The sequence below is a fragment of the Palaemon carinicauda genome, chromosome 23, assembly GCF_036898095.1.
Source record: "Palaemon carinicauda isolate YSFRI2023 chromosome 23, ASM3689809v2, whole genome shotgun sequence".
Taxonomy (NCBI): Eukaryota; Metazoa; Arthropoda; class Malacostraca; order Decapoda; family Palaemonidae; genus Palaemon; species Palaemon carinicauda.
Window position 1 is genome coordinate 74,836,323 of NC_090747.1, and position 20,793 is coordinate 74,857,115.

General features: G+C 41.2%; 1 protein-coding gene across 5 annotated transcripts in view; it reads left to right on the top strand.

Moving 5' to 3' along the window:
* Nucleotides 1-20,793, top strand: part of LOC137617177 (ubiquitin domain-containing protein 1) — an 89,732-nt gene that overhangs the window by 60,930 nt on the left and 8,009 nt on the right. For all 5 annotated transcript variants that reach the window (XM_068347047.1, XM_068347048.1, XM_068347049.1 and 2 more), the window contains 3 exons: nt 3,502-3,621; nt 10,440-10,561; nt 20,395-20,470. In XM_068347047.1, the coding sequence (XP_068203148.1) occupies nt 3,502-3,621; nt 10,440-10,561; nt 20,395-20,470 (318 nt within the window). The remainder of the gene's footprint in view (nt 1-3,501; nt 3,622-10,439; nt 10,562-20,394; nt 20,471-20,793) is intronic.

The following is a 20,793-nucleotide window of genomic DNA, read 5'->3' on the forward strand; positions in this document are numbered from 1 at the left end:
GATTCAATCTCTCCAGTGGCTTCTGAAGTCCAATTGGAATCAGGCTTTCGATTATTCGGACACTCAGATTCCCATGGGATCAGAAGAAAGGACGGATCTCAAATGGTGGTTGGCAGACGATTTTTCTCATCCCTCCTCCTGATTTGATGCTGTTCTTGGACGCATCCAAAGAAGGGTGGGGGTTCCACGTGTGGCACCACACAGCTTTAGACCTTTGGTCAGAGTCCGAATAGCACCTTCACATAAATCTATTGGAGATCAAGGCCGTTTTTTTTCTGGCCCTAAAAGAGTTTCACCAGTTCCTGGCAGTTGACTCAATGGTGGTGATGAGCCACGGTAGTAGCTTACATCAAGGAGCAAGGAGGTACTTATTGGCAGCCCCTATCCCATTTAACAGTAGAGATACTGAAATGGGCAGAAGTCTACTCGCTCTCACTAGTCTACTCGGTCTCACTATAAGTTTGCTTCATTCCAGGCAAGAGGAACGTGCTCGCCGACAATCTGAGCAGAGCATCGCAGATAGTGGGTTACGAATGGTCTGTGGATCTAGTAGCCAACAAAGTCCTGACTTTTGTGGGATTCCCTGACTGTGGACCTGAACTTCAGGCTCCCGTTGGACTGCTCCCCAGTCCCAGATCCCAAGGCTCTCTGTCAAGATGCATTCCAACAATGGTAGGACAACATTGACGTGTACGCATTCCCACCATTCTCTCTGATGAGAAGAGTACTCAAAAAGACCAGAACAATGGTCAATCTTTCAATGACCCTCATAGCTCTGCTATGGCATCACGCGAAATGGTTCCTGGGCCTTCTGCTGCACCTGACGGAGCCCTTAAGAAAACTTCCTCCACGACACAATCTACACAGACAACAACTTGTCAACATTTCCACAAGGCAGTAGCTTCGCTACGCCTTCACGCCTGGAGACTATCCAGCATCTCCTCTCCGAGAGGTTTTTTACAAGTCACGAATGGGATGCCTGGATAGCTGCGAAAGTTATCAACTTGATTCTACCAGGCAAAGTGGAACGTCTTCTGTGGTTGGTGCCGCAGAAGGGGTCTCAATCCATTCAATACCACTATTCCAGCAATAGCAGAATGTCTGCTGTATTAAGGGAGGAAATACATCTTTCGGTTTTAACGGTTAAAGGCTACCGCACAACCTTGAGTGTCGCCTTTAAACTGAAAGGAATGGGCATTTTCTGATCATTAGAACTTCCATCCTCATACGTTGTTGTGAACTTACCTGTCCTCAGTCAGAAATGAGACCTCTTCCATGGCATGTGGTTTGAGTTCTTTGGTCCCTTGAAGGATCCCGGTACGAACCATTACGATAGGCAACAGTTTGCCTTCTAACCTGGAAGACGGCGTTCCTGCTCGCCTTGGGCTCAGCCAAACGAGTTAGTGAACTTCATGGTCTTTTGTTTGACATCGACCATTCAAAAGGATGGGTAGAGGTAAGCTTTAGCTTCGTCCCTGAGCTTGTTGCCTAGACTCAGAATTCAGGTTTCGGATCCTAGATTCGACTCCTTCCGGATAACGAGTCTCCGCTTTGTAACTGTTGACCCAATCATCTGTTATTATACCCAGTAAGATGTTTGAGGTGCTACCGCAAGAGATCAGCAGCAGCTTGGTCCAGAGCACCCTCACTTATCGTCAGCACAGGCAGAAGCAAGAGGAGGATCACAGAAAACACAATCTCCGCATGGATTCGCAGGATCACTGACCTTGCTCTGAATCCCGATCCCCCTCCAGCATGTTGTCCTAGAGCCCGCAATGTCGGGCATAGCTACGTCTCTGGCCTTCAAGAAAAACTATTCTGACGCAGGTATTGCAAGCGGGCGTGTGGAAACGCTAAACTACGTTTACCGCCCACTACTAGCAAAGCGTGACATACAGGAACCTCAATACGTTTTCTATCAGTCCTGTGTTGGATGCACAACAGCTGGTTTAGTATCTCAAGCTCCTTATTGGACAAGTAGCAGATGGTTGAGGGCATTGGTTACCCGGGTTTTTATTCTGAGTGAATGAAAGGGAAAGTCTTTCTTCATCCTCCCCTCTCTTGGGGAAATCAGCATCTTTGGTACTTTGCAACAGCTGACTTCAAACCTATGCAGGTAAACCATTGCTCCCTTGTGTATCCTAGTATTGTCCCAATACTGTTATGTCTCCATACCCTGACGAGATGGTATTGGGAATGTCTCGGTCTCCTCGGTTATTCCTAGCAAGTCTCGGAATAACCTTTACCTTGACAGTCACATTGCTAGTTTCTCAGCACACACAGCTTGCGTAGGCCACAGACCATGCTTAGCAGGTTTAGCAAGGTATTAGAGTCTCCGCATTGTCACACTAACCCCTACACAATAGGGAGTACCCCGGGTAAGACCAAAAAGCCAGATTGGCAGGGACATCCACCCTCCAAATGAATGAGTTCCTTTCTTCATCCTCCCCTCTCATGGGGAAATCAGCATCCTGGGTCCTCTGCACAAGCTGATCTCAAACCTCTGCAGATAAACCATTGCTCCCTTGTGTATCCTAGTAATGTCCCAATACTGTTATGTCTCCATACCCTGACGAGATGGTATTGGGAATGTCTCGGTCTTCTTGGCTATTCCCAGCAAGTCTCAGAATAATCTTTACCCTGACAGTCACATTGCTAGTTTCTCATCACACACCGCTTACATAGGCCGGAGACCATGCTTAGCACGTTTAGCAAAGTGTTAGGGTCTCCTTATTGTCGTTCTAATCCCTGCACAATAGGGAGTACCCGGGTAAGACTAAAAAGCCAGATTGGCAGGGACATCCACCCTCCTAATAGGTGAGTCATCCCTATAAATAGCGTTGGTTTGTATTTCAGTTGTGGGACAAATGACAAATTCGGAGATCATTTGTATTTTTCCTAACGATACAAACCTTAGCTATTTATACATACTTGCCCCCCCAACCCTGTCCCCCTGAAGTCCTACCTCCAAGCAAAGTGAGGAATCACAGTGTGTGAGTGGGAAGGGTAGCAGGCTACCCTGATATCCCCCGCTAACTAGCGGGATTGGTAGTTAACCCTCGCTAAATCTTAATGGCTCGTCCTTTCAGTTTCCTCGAAAGTAATAACCCCTATAAATAGTTAAGGTTTGTATCGTTATAAAAAATACAAATTACCTCCGAATTTGTCATGCTTAATGACAGTAGAAGTGAATACTTGATTATTCATCACATAAAGATTTAGGTTACTATTAAAATATTTTGTTTATTTTAATTGTTCATTACTTTTCTTGTAGTTTATTTCCTTTCCTCACTGGGCTGTTTTTCCCTGTTGAAGCACTTGGTCTTTTAGAATTTTGCTTTTCCAACCAGGTTTGTAGTTTAAATGATGATGATGATGATGAATAATTATTATTATTTGTACAAAGTTGATGTCAAAAAATAAATATTTCAGTACTAATACTAGTACTGCATATATAGTTTTTTCAAGTTTTACGAACCGTATTTTGATACTTGTTTGCAGGAACTTTGACAGATTGTTATGATGAGCTGGGCACCAGGTACCAATTACCGGTATATTGCCTTTCATACCCACTTAACATTCTTCAGCGTTCTCCTGACAAGGATGGTGAAACCGATGCAGGTGTGTTTTTTAATATTTTTGGATATGGATGTGCAGTACTTATAATATTTAATGTGCAGGATTGATTTTTCACTCTGTAGTGAGATGTAAAATCAGTCTCAAACTACTATTTTTCCCTTCAAGGTTTTAGGAGGATTTGAGTCTTCCTCTCCCATGCCAAATAATTGATTGTTCCTACACAAATACAACCTTTTGCTCTTTAATAGGAGATTGATTCTAGTGCATGCTCAGTCAGTCGGGAACAAAATGGAAAACTTCTGGGCAATGATAGCTAGTGAGTAACTATATGTTATAGGCATTACTGAGACCTGGATTTAAGAAAAAAAAAAACAAAGAATTTTGTCGGAGAATAAAAAATCCCAGGTTTCAAGCATTTCAGGAAGGATTGCCCTATCAAAAAGGTGGAGGAGTAATGTTCTGTTACAAATCACTTTAATTTCCATAGAAATTAAATTAGAAACTGAATGTGAAGTGACAGGTGCAAATATCAACACCATAGGGAAAAAAATGTCCATATTAGTAATATACAGACCACCACATCAAACACAAGAATAGGATGAAGAGAGTATAGACAACTTGGACAAGAAGTTAACAATAAGCTAGTTGTACTAATGGGAGACTTCAATGCAGCTGGACACTATGAATTCTACATCAAAGAGAGAAGGACATAGGCTACTAGAATTTGTCAACAATGAATTCCTCCATCAGTGGGTTGATAAACCAACTAGGGAAAACAACATACTAGATATTGTGCTAACAACTGAAGAAAATCTAGTATCAAGTGTTTCAGTAGGCAAAAGTTTTTGGCAAAAACCACCACAAAATAGTTAGGTTTCAGGTAAATATTCCTCATTTAAAAAAAAAGGAAAATTTTTAAAAAGCTTGACTACAGACGGAGTAACTGAATAAAACTGAGGGAATACGCCAAGAATTTAGAATACAACGAAACAGGGAACATGGATACACATGGGACTTCTTTGTTGAAATATATAAGGAAAAAAGGGCTAAATGTATACCATAGAAAAATTTTACCAAATGGAACTCCACAACCTAGGTGGTTCAACGGAGAAATAGCCAATGCAATAAAAAGTAGAAACCAGAAGCATAAATCAATGGGTCCAAAGTCTTCAATTCATGACATTTCTGAGCACAAATAGTCAAGCCGAAAAGTAGATGAACTAGTTAGAAAGACCAAGATCAATGAAGAAAAATTAGTGGCTTCAGTTAGCAATGAAAACCCCAAAGAATTTCTTGCATATGTAAACAGCAGAAAACATAAAATCAACATTAGCCCATTAAGAAACTCTGAGGGTAATCTTATAACAAATGATTTGGAAAAGTCAAACTGGTGAATGCATATTTCATAACTGTATTCATGAGGGAAGAATCAATGACCCTCCCTGAACCAGCTATCAAATATGAAGGGCCACAACCATTAAATAGAATCACCTTTCCAATGGATGATGCCAAAAAGAAAATAAAAGGACTCAGTAAGTCTTAAGCACCAGATTCATCCAAGAGAGATTATAGAACAAGGAGGAGAGATAACCCCACACTTGCAAAATGTTCCAAAAGACAGCCAACAAAAGAAAAGCACCACAAGGATGGAACTAGGAAATGTTCCTCCAATCTACAAGAAGGGACCAAAAGAAGAACCTGGCAACTACGGACATGTGTGCCAACTTCAGTGCCTTGCAAGATATTTTAATCAATTATAGTAGATTCAATAGTAGAACATAGAGAGAAAAACAGTCTTCTGATAGACAGCCAACATGGTTTTAGACAAAAAAGATCATGTGTGGCAAAGCTTTTAGAGTTTTTGCACATGATTAGCATTTATGACAAAAGCAGGGCAATAGACATCATGTACCTTGATTTTTAAAAGGCTTTTGACAAAGTTCCTCATAAAACATTAATGGACAAAATTAGAGCACTAGGCATCATTGACAAGCCAGCAGGTTGGGTCAAAGATTGGCTAACAAACAGAAAACAGAGTTGTAATCAATGGAGAAGCTTCAGAGTGGGCAGCTGTTACAAGCGGAGTACCTCAACGATCTGCCCTTGGACCATTGCTGTTTCTGATCTACATTGAAATAGATTTAGGACTAACTAGTAGAAAATCCAAATTTGCCAAGGATACTAAACTAGGCATAAATGCAGCGAATTCAGATGTAGAATCCTGAAGAGAGAATCTAATGAAGCTAGAAGAAAAGTCCTGAAATGGCAAATGTCTTTCAACTGTGGGAAAGGGAAAATCATGCACATAGATTATAGTATCCCACAATCAGATTACTGACTGCTGGGTAATGAAATAGAAAGTTTGGACCAGGAGGAAGATCTCGGTATCATTATCAGCAAGAATTTGAAGTTCACCAAACAGAGCATAAAAGCTGAAAAGAAAGCACAAAAATAATAGGCTACATAAAGACAATTCAAATACAGAAACAAAGACACTGTACTACAGCTGTACACTTCGCTAGTAAGACCCCATCTAGAATACGGAATCCAATTCTTGGCTCCAAGTATTCAGAAGGATATAGATAGACTGGAAGCGGTACAAGCAATGGCCACCAAACTAGTTCCAACACCAAAGCTATTTGGAAATAGACGGATGATGGAGCGTTTGAACTTATTTGATCTACAAACTCGACAACAAAGGGGACAGTTAATAGAGGCATTCAAAATTTTTAAAGGAATAACAAATGTAGATTACAACAATCTATTCACGCTTAGCACAAATCAGTCCAAAGGTAACGGATACAAACTGGAATTAAAAAGATACCACACCACTCTGTGTGGCAATTTCTTTACACACAAAATAGCAAATACCTGGAATAGGCTTCCAGCGGACGTAGTAAACAGTAACATGGTAAACGAGTTCAAGAATGAGTTAGACAAGATCATAAGAACTCTAAATGCTTAAACTAAATTGCTCTACCAAAGAGTGAATGGAGTATGTGCAGATGGATTAAAAAGTCTGGGACATCCAAAACCCTTGTAACACACACACACACACACACACTCTCTCTCTCTCTCTCTCTCTCTCTCTCTCTCTCTCTCTCTCTCTCTCTCTCTCTCTCTCTCTCTCTCTCTCTCTCTCTCTCTCTCTCTCTCTCTCTCTCTCTTACACAATGCAGTCAGATATATAGTACAGTGCATTGCAGTGTAATAATTAGATAAAGAAAACAATAAGATATGCTTTCAAACCATTTTCTTACTCTGACGGAGATATGAGGAAGGGAGACGAGTTAGCCGACACCTTTGATAATTCAGTCATCAGATAACTCGGTGTTGTCTTATAAATCGTGCCAATTGTTGAGCGATTTACTTGATAGGAACGTACAGTATTTGCCATCTTCTCACCGCTATCTAGTTTCTTGATAATGACTACTTTCATTTCCATTGAAATACATTTATTTACACTACTAACACTTATCACCTCTATCATAGGTACTAGGTTGGCCAGGGCACTAGCCACCCATTGAGATACTATAGCTAGAAAGTTATTGAAGGCAAAGAAAAAGTTAGCTGTAACCTGAGAGAGGGATCCAATGTAGTGTGGCCAGTCCAAGGACACAATAACTCGCTAGTGGTAGTACTGTACTCCTAAGGGTTGGAGAGGAGTAGGTTTCCTGTCCGAGTTAACTAAGGAGGGATCTGATAAGGTCGATATGCAGTATCGCCTTGGAAAGACTCCTTGAAAGCTGGCCAACCTTCTAAAATCCTGCCACCAGCTTTTTTTCCGAAGTAGAGGTTCTGTTACGTAACACAGGACTCTCACCCCTCTTCTCTGCTCCTAGACCCAGCTGTTTCTATCCTGCCTCCATCCATTTCATCAGAGAAACTAGCCACTCAACATATTACAATCACAGCTTCAGAAGCTTGAAACATGGAAGTTGCATCATTGAGTACTTTGCAAGCAGCATCCTGGCTGGACCAATGGTCAGATACCATGGGATACTTATCCTTGAGGTTGAACCTCTCCAATGTAGAGAAGAAGAGATAGTTCACAGACCTCACTCTGGGGCAAAAGCTGTGGAATTTTTGTTCACCAGGTAGCTATCCAGCGAGCCAACTAGGTTTAAATAAGAAAGACGGGGTTGCCTCTAAGTTCACGAAGCAAGTAGACGAGAGGGAGGTATTGAACCTCAAGAATTCCTCAGTTAAGGGTTCTTCTGTTCTAACAGGTAGAACCAATGGAAGATGAATGGAGCAAATCCAATCAGGATTTGCTTCTCCATAGAGCTGTGTTTTTTTTGGTAGGCCTCAATCTTCAGCCTACAATAACCATACTAGTTTATCTCCTCCGTCTGGGCAGGCTTCCAGACCAGCCCCTAGACTGGAGACAATTAGACATGACCCCTGAACCACACCATGGGTGTCTTGAAAGCCCTCTGATTCTGGTCAGCCATTTTGCCAAAGAAGGGGACATTATCAGAATCCCAGATGAAACGGTAGGCAAGGCCATCCATTATGCTAGAGCCAGCAATAACCCCCCCCCCCCCTTCGATCATATTCAGTGGTAGGATGCCTGGCAGCGAAATGGATGAGCAGTGGACGGTGGACTTGCTTCGATTTGGATACCGCTTTTTGTTCAACAGCTTTCCACCTCCCCTCATTACAGCTCTGACCATGTGATTTCACTATCCCCCCAGAAGGGAAAAAGACCTTGCCCTTCAGTTGGAGATGCATACAATGTTGCTAAAGGGCACTCTAGAAGAAGTCTGAGATGAGTCTCTGGGCATTTTCAGCTGTCTGTTTCTGGTTGAAAAGGCCGCAAGGGACTGGAAACCAGTAATAGATCCCTTAGCCCTGAACGAGTGCATCCAACAGACTCAATTCAGGATGGAAACAACCTAATGAAGAACAACTTGATGATTTCACTCAATCTGAGGGACGCATACTTCCAGATCCCAGTAAATTTTTCTTCACGAGAGTATCTATGCTTTGTCCTATGGAGAAATCTTTTACTTTCAAAGTTCTTTGCTTCGAGTTGTCCATGGCCCCCCCAGGTAGTCATTGGTGTCGGTATGGGCCAGAATTCATCTGATCTGGTACTTGTATGACTGGCTGATACTGCTCACTCAGTCCCAATTTTGTCATCATCGGGATATGCTCCTCTAATTTTGTAGCGATCTGGGTATTTTGTCAAATCAGGAGAAGTCCCAGCTTTTACCCAAACAAAGAATGATATACCATGGTATGGACGTAGATACAGTTCAGTAGTGGGGAGAGTTAATCCCAAGACAGAGTAACCTGATTCAGGAAAGTAGCCCATTCCTTCCTTCAACAGGCAAAGTTACTAGCACAACAATGGCTACAGCAACAGCTATTAGGCCACCTGACCTCTCTAGAGAAATTTGTTCCTCATAGTTGCCTCCGCTTTCGATCATTACAATGGTGCCTAAAAAGAGACTGTTTGCAGACCACGGATTTCCCTCAAACCTCGGTACCGATTGAGCAAGACACCAGATCTGACATACTTTGGTGGCTAGATGAGGCAAGTCTGTTTTAGGGATCTTCCTTAGTGTTCCCTTCCAAATATCCTATTTACATACGCATCTGAAAGAGGGTGGGGGCTCCATCTCAATGAGCATCTAGCATCAGGACAATGGTTGCTAGAGGACAGGTCTCTTCATATTAATGTGAGGGAATTGAAAGCAGGCTTTCTAGTGCTTCAACACTTCCAGTCATTGTCAAATGACAGTAACCTAGCCTATATCCTGAAATTCAGGTTATAGGAAGTGGATTAAAGTTAATACTCTTAATCCTTCTTAGGTCTAAGTGCAGAGACATCCCAGTATTTTAATCCAGTCGGTTTGGTTACGGGGACTTCCTCCCTCCTAAGGATAAGTCTCCCTATTAAATGGCTAGAGTTTGTATCAGTGTAGGAACAAATCACAAACTTTAAAGTTTTTTGTATTTTTCCAAATTATAAAAACCTGTGTCCTTTAAGCTATACAGTACTTTCCTGACTCATCCACACCGCAAGCTCTAGGTGGAGGTCAAAGTGGCTTCTCAGTTAGCTGTCAGGGTTTTATAAATTTATAAAACCAAAATTCCAGCTTTGCAGAAATCATACTGATATTAAAGGATTCTGGTTTGTATAATTAGGAAAAAAAATATTTAGATTTTATGAGACTGACAACAGTTGAAGTAATTTTTGTATAGCATAGCACTTTTTGTCTGGAATCAGTGAAGCCAAGAGGGTTCTAGATATTAATATTTGACACTTTTTGGCTGAAAACAGAGTTTAGGCTATTTTATGATGTAGGCCCATTCACTCAATTCATAATACTATAAGTTAATCTTGAATATGATGTAGTTATGGAATATGATAAAGGCAGAAAAGGTCATTTGAATTTGAAAAGAAACCAAAAATTTTCAGTCCAACTCAAAATGGAGTTCCAAAGAATATATGTTGTGGGTTAGGTTATGCTTCATTTTAATTATGTAATGGGCAGCTAAATAAGTTCATATGCTGTGCTGTACATATACTGTAGAAAAACTGTACATATCCTGAAAGCATTAACATAATTTAGTTTAATTAAAGCTAAAAGGAAGTCTTAATTGCCAAGGTAATATCAGCATTGGGTGTTTGATCAAATCTCCTATCTCATAACAGAAAGATCTCTTGGGCGCAGTTGTATGTCGAACTAAGTTTTTCTCCTTGTCCGGTTTTCCCTTTAGTACAATTGATACTAATGATGCTTAATAGACAGGTATATGGCCCTTTTACCTTGTTTCATGAGGATGCATACAAATTATGATTATTGATAATTTAAATAAAAGACTTTAGCATTTGGATTCATTTTCAGGAGAAGGCAGTGTAGAAGGAGAAGAAGTGGTCCTCAAAGTTCGCCTCTCCACGACAAGCAAGGATGTTAAATTAACAGTCCGATCCACAGACACTATTGCCACAGCTAAGAAGAAGCTTGATGTAAGTACAGTTTGGTGTTTGTCAAGATGAAATTATATTTTGTAGGCATATGTTATGTAAGCAATCGTAACATTTATTTCTAAGCAATTGAGAAAGGTCTTCTAACTACAGTAAGTAGAGAGGATGAATTTTTTAATTTTTTTTAGGAGAATGTGGGGAATTCAAAGTTGAAGGGACATTCCTTTGAGTAAATTGTAATGGTGAGAATTATTTATTTGAGTTATGGGAAGTTGAAGAAGTTGGGTAATTAAATCAAGAACAAAGGAAACAGGTTTAAAATAGAAGCCAGAAAGAAATTTAACCGAGGCTTATGAGAGGTTGCAAAGCATCTTCAATACTATATACAGTATGCTATTCAAGCCATGCCATATCAATGACCAAAATTGCTGGAATGATGAAGTTACAAAGTAATTAGGTTCTTTTATGAATGGTATCTACCTGTAAGTTCTTTGCAACAAATTGTATTTGTTCACAGGCATATACAAATCTTTCTTCCTTTGGAATAGGGAATGTTTCCAATAGAGCTGGATTGGCTTTTGGAATTAAGGAGGTTATTATTATTATTATTATTATTATTATTATTATTATTATTATTATTATTATTATTATTATTATTATTATTATTGTTATTATTATTAATAGCTAAGCTATAACCCTAGTTGGAAAAGCAGGATGCTATAAGCCCATGGACTCCAACAAAGAAGAATAACCCAGTGGGGATAGGAAATAAATAAACTACAAGACAAGTAATGAACAATTAAAATAACATATTCCAAGACCTATAACAGCATCAAAATAAATCTTTCATAAATAAACTATAAAGAGAGACTTATTTGATATAAAAACATTACTGCAAGTTTGAACTTTTGAAGTTGCACTGATTTAACTACCTGATTAGGAAGATCATTCCACAACCTGGTCACAGCTGGAATGAAACTAATAGATTACTGTGCAGTATTGAGCCTCACGATGAAGAAGGCATGACCATTAGAATTAACTGCATACCTAGTATTACTAACAGGATGGTACTGTCCAGGTAGATCTGAATTCAAAGGATGGTCAGGATTATTACAAATCTTATGCAACATGCATAACGAATTAACTGAATGACGGTGCCAAAAATCAATATCTAGATCAGGAATAAGAAATTTAATAGACTATATGTTCTGTCCAACAAATTAAGATGAGATTCAGCAACTGAAAACCAGGCAGGAGAACAATACTCGAAAGAAGGCAGAACGAAAGAATTAAAGCACTTCTTTACAATACTGCAGATTGATCACTGAAAATCTTATATGACTTTCTCAATTAGCCAATTTTTGGAATTAAGAAGGGACAGACCGAATGTGTTTCTCAGAAGTAAATTTGCTATTGAGAATCACACCTTAAATTTTAGGTCATACAGAGTTTGATAAACATTATCAATGCTGTAATCCAGATGTTGAGCCACTTTCCTTGACCTACTTACAATCATACTTTGAGTTTTGTTAGGGTTCAACTTTTATGCCCCATATTTTGCACCATGTACTAATTTTAGCTAGATCTCTATTAAAAGATTCAACAACCGCAGATCTACATTCAGAAGATGGAATTGATGCAAAGAGAGTAGCATCATCTGCATATGCAATGATCTTGTTTATAGGCTAAATGTTATGTAATGTGTATATAGTATGAAGAGTAATGGGTCAAGAACACTACCCTAAGGAACACCAGATATTACATTAGTATACCTACTATAGTGCCCATCAACAACAACATTTTGCTGTCTATTACTTGAAAATTCAATGATGATTCTAAGAAAAGAACCACCCATTTCCAACTGTTTGAGTTTGAAAATAAGGGCCTCTTGAGTAACATGGTCAAAGGCAATGCAGTACTAAAATCAAGGCCAATTATATGAACTTCTTGACCACAATTAAAGGATTTCTGTACAGCATTAGTAGATTGTAAGAAGGGGATGACATGCTCCAAGGCCTTTACGAAAGCCAAATTGCAAACTAGGCTAATTACCCCTCCAGAATAGCCACCAACTGAAGGGAGGACACTAATGATGCTCTTGAATATGAATAATTGTGAGTAAGATAAAGAAACGGATAAGGCAAAGACAACCTCTCGATAAACCACTAGGCATCCATGGCCCTTCTATTGAAATAAAGAAACTGATAAGGCAAAGGCAACCTCTTGATAAACCACTAGGCATCCATGACCCTTTTATTAAAATAAACAGATAAGGCAAAGACAACCTCTCGATAATCCACTAGGCATCCTTGGCCTTTCTATTAAAATAAAGAAACATAAGGCAAAGATAACCTCTCGATAAACCGCTAGGCATCCATGGCCCTTCTATTAAGTCTGCCCAACACACCATTTCAAGGAAAACAAGAAGAAAAGAAAAGTTACATTAGTGTGCCCTCAAGCAAGAGAACTCCAAGACAGTGGAAGACCATGGTTCAGAGGCTATGACACTACCCAAGACTAAAGGTAACCACTGAACAATTAGTGCAGTAGTTAACCCCTTGATTAAAGAAGAATTGTTTGGTAACCTCAGTGTTATTAGGTATATGAGGATGAGAATGTGGAAAGAATAGGCCAGTCAATTTTGTGTATGTGTAGGCTAAGGAAAAGTGAACCTTAACCAGAGAGAGATATCCAATTTAGTACTGTCAGGCCAGTCAAAGGACCCAATAACTCTTTAGTGGTAGTATTTCCATGGATGGCTGGTGCCTTGGCCAAGTTGCTACCCGATGGTGAGCATGGGCAAGTAGCCTTGCCCACTCCTTGTAAATACACTTCATTTATGTATTCAGCTGCAATGATTATTGTTTGAATAGTTGATTGTGACTTTTTGTTAATGATGAAAAGAAGCAGAAATTTGTTTGTGTGCTTGATAGGATGAACAACACATTGTTTTTTTACTAAACTACTGATAGATCCAAACTCACTGTGATTTCAGGCTCATAATTATTCGCAATTATTCCCATATGCTGAGCATAAATTGTGGCCTCCCGTTAAGCCGGGCTCATTCTTTCAGGAGCAGGAAGGCTAAATCTTGGCAATGCCCAAGACAATGCTGAAGAGACTTTAACACTGCTTTCCTTGCCCCTGGCTTGTTCCCGTAGAGTATGCTCGAGGAGCAGGGAGAACTCTGATTTACCGAGTGTTTTCAGGATTGGTAGAAAGTGAGGTAATCACTGCACTTCAACATATGCTGGAAGCTCTTGCTTGTTGACCACTGATGATGAACTAGACATAAAGAATGCATTGGTTTCCTTAGATCTTCCTCACTTTATCCATTGGCTCAAGTCTTCTTCACTCAAAGAAATTAACTACTGCACTGTAATTGTTCAGTGGCTAATTTCCTCTTGGTAAGTGTAGAACAGACTGTTTATTTATGGTAGGTAGCTCTTCTAGGAGAAAGATACTCCGAAATCAAACCATTGTTCTCTTGTCCTGTGTAGTGTCTTAGCATCCCCCTACCTGCATAGTCTGAAAGGGAGAGTTGCCTCCGATCCTACTTCCTGGGAAGTGACCGTTGCGGGGAAGCGGTTGGCGATTGGTCTAGGGTAGCCAGAGGGACCGGCAGGGCCCACAAAGGAGGGCCATGTAACTGCAGACCATATGTTCAACGACTGTTCAAAGGGCAGGTGCGCTGGTTGAGGGGGGTAAGCCAATCTTGGGTGGGAATCCCTGGGGTGATGGGAAGACTGCTTCCCCAAAGAGGCCCTGAGGAGCATTGGGTCTTGACTGGCCTTGCGCCACTTCTTCAGGGCTTCTACCACTAGGTGTCCCGGGAAGAGAGACTCCTCTGTGACCAACGTCCTCAGGAGCCGAGACTACCTGTCTTGCATCTCTTGGGGCAGTCGGGACAGTATAGTATTATTATTATCATGTGCTAAGCTACAACCCTAGTTGGAAAAGCAGGATGCTATAAGCCCAGGGGCTCCAACAGGGAAAATAGCCCAGTGAGGAAAGGAAATAAGAAAAAATAAAACATGTTAAGAACAGTAATACTAAAATAAATATTTCCTATATAAACTATAAAAACTTAAAAAAAAACCAGGAGGAAGAGAATTAAGATAGAATAGTGTACCCGAGTGTACCCTCCTTCGAAGGAAGTTTACTGCTCTACCTCCCGATAGCACGAGTGCTCGGAACGGTGATCTCACGGGATCGGAGGGCAGGTGCTCCATAGCAAATGAGGATACCGCTGCCGACCAGGCCAAGGCTTCTGTGGATATTGCCTCCTGTAACAAGAAGTTCAGCCCTCCGCTCAACATCATGTCTTCCGAAGAACCTGTGGCAAACGCCGCAAGATTGTCCTCCACCAACCTGTTGGGAGGCCATCCGGTGTGTAGAAATGCCTCTTGACGAGTCATTGGTGGTGGAAGGAGTTTGCCCGAGCTGTGCGACAGGAAGGAGTTTCCTGGACCCCCAACGATCCCTTCTAGGCTGGCAAGGGCATGTGAAGTGGCCTGCATCAAGGGCAGGGTCAGGAGCTGTCTAGTTTGTACTGGGACACCATACATGAAATTGCACCTGCAAGGTGCCCTGCAGAGTGTGTAGAGGAAGCGGGTTGGGGATGCCGTTTTACTAGTGGATCAAGGCCATGACCCTCTAGAAAACTTTGAGTAAATCAATCAATCGGTTTTGAAGACCGAAGCCTCGTCCAAGGACGTGTGGTCTTCCACTGGCCTGGAGGAATACGCTTCCAAGTCGTCTCTGTAAACACTCGGCTCCCCAAGAGACAAAAACTTCTCTGATGGCGGTGAGGAGGATGGAGCGGAACATTCTCATGAGGGGGACCTGATCTGTGGAGTCCCCGGGCAGGAAGGGTTGGGTCGGATCGGCGCCGACCGCGGATTTCCCAGGCGGCCCATGTGAAAGGAGGCGCTAAGGAGTTTCTCAACTACAGGGCTCCGCCGCTCCTGGGAAGGATGTTTGAGAGCTAAACTGGAACGGTCATGGCCACACCGACAACCTGTAATCCTGCTGCGATAACTGAAACTGCGACTGGGTGGCGAGAAGTCCCTACGGCTACCCCTGTCATGATGTTTCCTGACTAGGGAGATTATCTCAAGCAAGGTGGATCTGGAACATTCCCTCTTCTTGCCCTGCTGAACTCTCTCCTCCCTGTGTGGTGGATGAACCTCTCTTTGGGGGAACACAGGATGGCTCGGCTGAACGTCTCTTACCTCTTGATGGAGAACGGGACTCTTGATCCGCTGTAGGCGACGCCCTGTTTGTGGAAGGTTAGAGAGGCTGGACGTGCCTCTGCAGAGACCTGAAGTGGGTTGGGAGGGGGACCTGACCAAGAAGAGCCTGGCTGCCCGTCTGAGGAACTCAGAAAAGCCTCATGAAACAGCTAAGGTCCTAAGGTGTCTGGAGCGGTCACATGGTCCCTTGGCAAGGTAGCCGGAGTGGCGAATGTGTGTGGTCTGAGTCGGCCATGTGGGCGACTATTGAGTTGGTGGGGAACGAAGAAGTCTTTCGGGCCGGGCAGCGAGGCTGGTGGTCTGGGCGGGACACACGTGGTCCATGTCGCTAGCCCAGGAACTACGACCTTGTGGGAGGCGGAACACATGGAAATTACCATCCCCAACAAAATCTCCAGATTTTTGTGGTCAGAACTGGAATGACTCCTCCATGTCCATCACTTCTCTTGCCAAGTGTAGCTCTTCTCATCAGGTGACCATACCATCTTGACTTTGCCTTTTGCACTTTCTTTGATGTTTCAGTGACCTTTATTGTTCCCCTAATATGTTCATTTCTACCCCTGTCCATTCTGGTTACTCCACTTATCCACCTGAGTATCCTTGTCTTAGTCCAACTTTCTTCTCTCATTTCTTTAGTGGTGTTGCTTCCAACCCATATTGCTGGTGAGATAACTGCCTTGTGCACTCAACCCTTTAAACTTACGGGGAATATCCTATCACATATGACACCAGAAACCTTCCTGTGGTTGTCAATGAACATTACCTTAGGATAATATATCTAGCCCTGAATCTCAAACAACTGCCTAAATTTTTACCACATTGGCAATTGTACTACCTCCTATTCTGTTCCCCTGTTGGCAACTCTGTAACCCAAACAGGTTGTCCATTGTTATAACAGTCGGTTATTTCAGAGCTCGAGGCCCGTAGCTCTGTATTTTTTAATAAACATTTTTCTTTAGTCCAGGGAACCTTCATTCTTCAAAAGTTTGTCGGTTCTTTTGTAATAAGTTACCTTATTAGTGTTTTTTATGTGATATCCTTGTGTAGATTTTCATTTTGTGTAATTTTTGTGGAACCCGGCAATAATTTTATCTTCATAAAACAATGCTGCAATCATCCCTTCGATCCATTCAGGATCTGACCCTTCTGTGGACCTGATAAATTGCAGGGAGCATGAATCGTATGATATTGTACTAATTGCAAAAGGTGAAGTGTTTGTCTTGCTTCTTGTGGTTCTCATGTTGAGCTTGGTACTACGGTATAGCAATGAGTGATCTTGTTAAACACCTAAATCCTACATAGACAGAAAACCCTGTGCCAAGGCAGCCCGCCCCCTACACACCAAGCTAATGAGGCGTAGTGGGCCAGCTTTTGAGTCTTCTCTTTCCTCTATCCTTGTTTTCTGCCACTCTTGGGCTTTCCTTTAGGGGAGGATGGCAGCTCAGGTTGATTGTTTTCTTTTTTTTCGTGGTTTTGTGTCAATCTTTAGTCTTGTGCACAAGGAGGCTCTTGTCGCTTCTTCTCGGAGTTGAGAGATTCCTTTGCTTGTTTCAGGGACCGTCTCTATTATGGAACGCTTCTTTTTTCATCCTCTCTGGACCTGTTGGTTTGGGTCAGACGCCCTAGATCTGGAAGGGGTTCTCTTTTGGGATCAGAGGGCGTTTCGGTCCGGTGGTCCTTGGAGTGAGGGACCGTTTCCGGGAACCTGAACATCGTGGGTTCGGGGGTTTTCCCTTTTCCTCGGTCCTGAAGTCTCCTTTTTCCCTGGTCCTGAAGTCTCCTTTTTCCCGGGCTGTTGCCCATTGGGGTTGACTAATCTCAGTTTGACCTTAGATTTGGAGATCCTTGATTTGAGTACAGGTGGCATATCACAGTCATTTTGTTTGCCTTTCCTCCTCTAAGTGTCTGTCATGTTGGGCTGTTCCTTTCAGGTTCCCTAGTGTCGGTGCTGATGCTCCTTTACTAGACTGGGGAATGACTTCAGGCATTGGCTTTCCTTTGGTCTCTCTTTAGTGGGGGCCGGCCTTCTTTGAGATAGTATGTCCTATGTTGCCCTTTTTATGGGCCTCAAAGTAGGGGTTTTCCATTCTCTGGAGGTCCTCCAGTTTGTCAGAGAGGAACATTCTTATCATAAGCCTGTTTTTCCCATTCCTTCAAAGTCTACTCATTTCTCTTTTCTGGTTGGGGGACTTTAAGGATGTTTCTCCGGTTGGGAATTTATTTCCTCTGGGGTCTCTGATAGTTGGCTCTTGCCTGACACATGTTCATTATCCTAGTGTTACATGCTCAATCGATGTGCAGACGTTGGTTTCACGCTCGAGATCTTTTGAGCTCTTGGTCTAACTTGTCCAAGATACAAACCTTTTTCCCTTACTTAGGAAATTCGCCCATAGTCAGGAGGAAGTCTCCATTCCAAATGGCTGGAAACTTAACCTGGGAACTAGAAACTTGAGCATGTGGGATGCTGTAAGGGTAAGGGTTCTTCATACTTTGTGAAAACCAGAAGTAGAACTAGTGGGTTTTACAGCCCTGGCCTTTAAAAGGGTTTCACACAAACCGGAAACTCTGTGTCGAAGACCTGGCAAAGTTAATGAGTTTGCTGATGGTACATCTTGTAGGCCATTTTAGGATTATGGTTTGCCTGGCTACATCACTCCTGTGCTTAAGCATGGAATAGCTACAAGCTGAGTGGGCTTACCTAACTATCAGATTGAGTCCAGCTAGCGAGGTCTGTCAAGGCTGTACCCCAAGAGAAGGGAAGATTGAAATGGAAAGAAAAGGCGTGGTTGTGTTACAAGGGTTTTACCTGACTGAACCTGGTTGCTTAATTGCCTCACAGGCTTCAGTGCTGTGCTATACAGCCCAAATCTATAAATCCAGTCATTACTATTTGGGTTTCCTTCAATCTCAAAACTTTTACTAATATTAAACTCTCCTTTTTATACAAACACTGATGTTCACGTATTTTTTTCTATCTTACTATCATCAATATAAACTTTGCCTTCTTTAACATCGTTACAAATTTTATTGTTACATCTTAATGGGAATAGATATTTTATTGAGTGTTCAAAATGTGGCTTATAAACAGGAGAATAGAGATATTTTAATTTTAATTCTGTATTTATTTTATTGTAGAAACCTACAAATATTCAACTTGTAGATTATACAAAGTAGATAACATTAGTACGTTTTTAGTAGTAGCATTTGCCACCCACTGCAGTAACACTAACAATAATAGTGACCGATGATTATGGTTTTCATAGGGTTAAATGCATGCTTATTTATAATAATTTGTTAATCCAAAACATCTGAGCTCGGCTCTAAGGCACCAGTCACCCGTTGAGATTCTACCGCTAGAGAGTTATTGTGTCCTTTGACTGGCCAGACAGTACTACATTGGATTCCTCTCTGTGGTTACGGCTCATTTCATCTTTGTCTACACATAAACAGAGTAGTCTGGCCTATTCTTAACACATTCTCCTCTTCCCTCATACACTTGACAACACTGAAATTACCAAACAATTCTTCTTCTCTCCAGAGGTTAACTACTGCACTGTGATTGTTTAGTGACTACTTTCCTCTAGGTAGTGGTAGAAGAAACTCTTTAGCTATGGTAAGCAGCTCTTCTAGGAGAAGGACACTCCAAAATCAAACCATTGTTCTCAAAGTCTTGGGTAGTGCCATAGCCTTTGTACCATGGTCTTCCACAGTTGTGGGTTAGGGGGTACACTTGGGCATACTATTCTATCTTGTTTCTCTTCCTTTTCTTATTTTCAAGTTTTTTATAGTTTATATATAAAAGATTTATTTTGATATTACTGTTCTTAACCTTCTTGTAGTTTTTCCTTGTTTCCTTTCCTCACTGGGCTATTTTCCCTGATAGAGCCTTGGGCTTATAGCATCCTGCTTTTCCAACTAGGGTTATAGCTTAGCTAGTAATAATAATAATAATGATAATTCTATTTATAAATGAGTTGTGATATAACCCAGTGTGAGGCTTTTATTTATAAATAAGAGCTATGGTACAACCCAGTGAGAAGAGAACTAGGAGAATTAAGCTTAGTCAGGTGCCTCCTTCCCTGTACCTTTAAAGATCTTATATTCAGATCTTGAACTCCAAACTTTGACCATATTTAAGCGATAAGGTTGTCCTCCTTTGGTCTAGTTTAAAAACCTACTTTAAATTTTCTTGGATTCTGTCACATACTCCCATCAGTATCCCTTGTGGGATGACTTCTAGGTAAGATTTACAAGAAGGTTGATTTTGGTTTTTTCCATAGAATCAGTCCATTTGCAGAATCCAACATCAAGAAAGTCATCTTCCTCTGCTTGGTATTGGTGTTAAATAGTAAATTTTCCGGCTCTTTAATTTTTTATTTTTATTTTTGTAAGCCAGTAAGTATTGATTGCTTGAGAATATGTTTCACATTGTAGAAATTATTCCAAGTTCATTGAGGACTATTTGTAAGCTCAGGAATACTAAAACACTATCTTGAATTTATCTATCTCAAAGAGTTCTTAGAGATGAAAATATTGCCGTTATTGCTGAGAGCATGGTGTTGATGTATAATTTTACACGGTGCTGTTTTCTTTATTTATTCTACAATATTTCTCTTTCAGATCCAAGAGGATTTGAATGGCTGGCGTCAGCGTTGGTACTATAGTGGCAAACTTTTAGGTGACCGGCTCCATGTATGTGAGTGCAATATAGTTCACAACTATGTTGTTCAGTGTATTATTACAGAAGAAAATATCACTGCTGTTGACAGTTGAGGATGCAAGAGGAGAGATAGGCAGCTGTTGTTATTTTTGGGGGGCTATTTTTACTTGTGATACTAAGTGTTTTGTCATGAATGTTTTGAATGGGTATTTTTTTTTATTAAGCTATTGAAATATGTAGGTGGAATGGCAAACTTATCAATAGTTAAGAGATTTATATGGAACCATTTTCTAGACTACTACATTTACATTTAGAATAACATAACTGAAATTTTATTTATTTTGGAAATCAGTATTGAC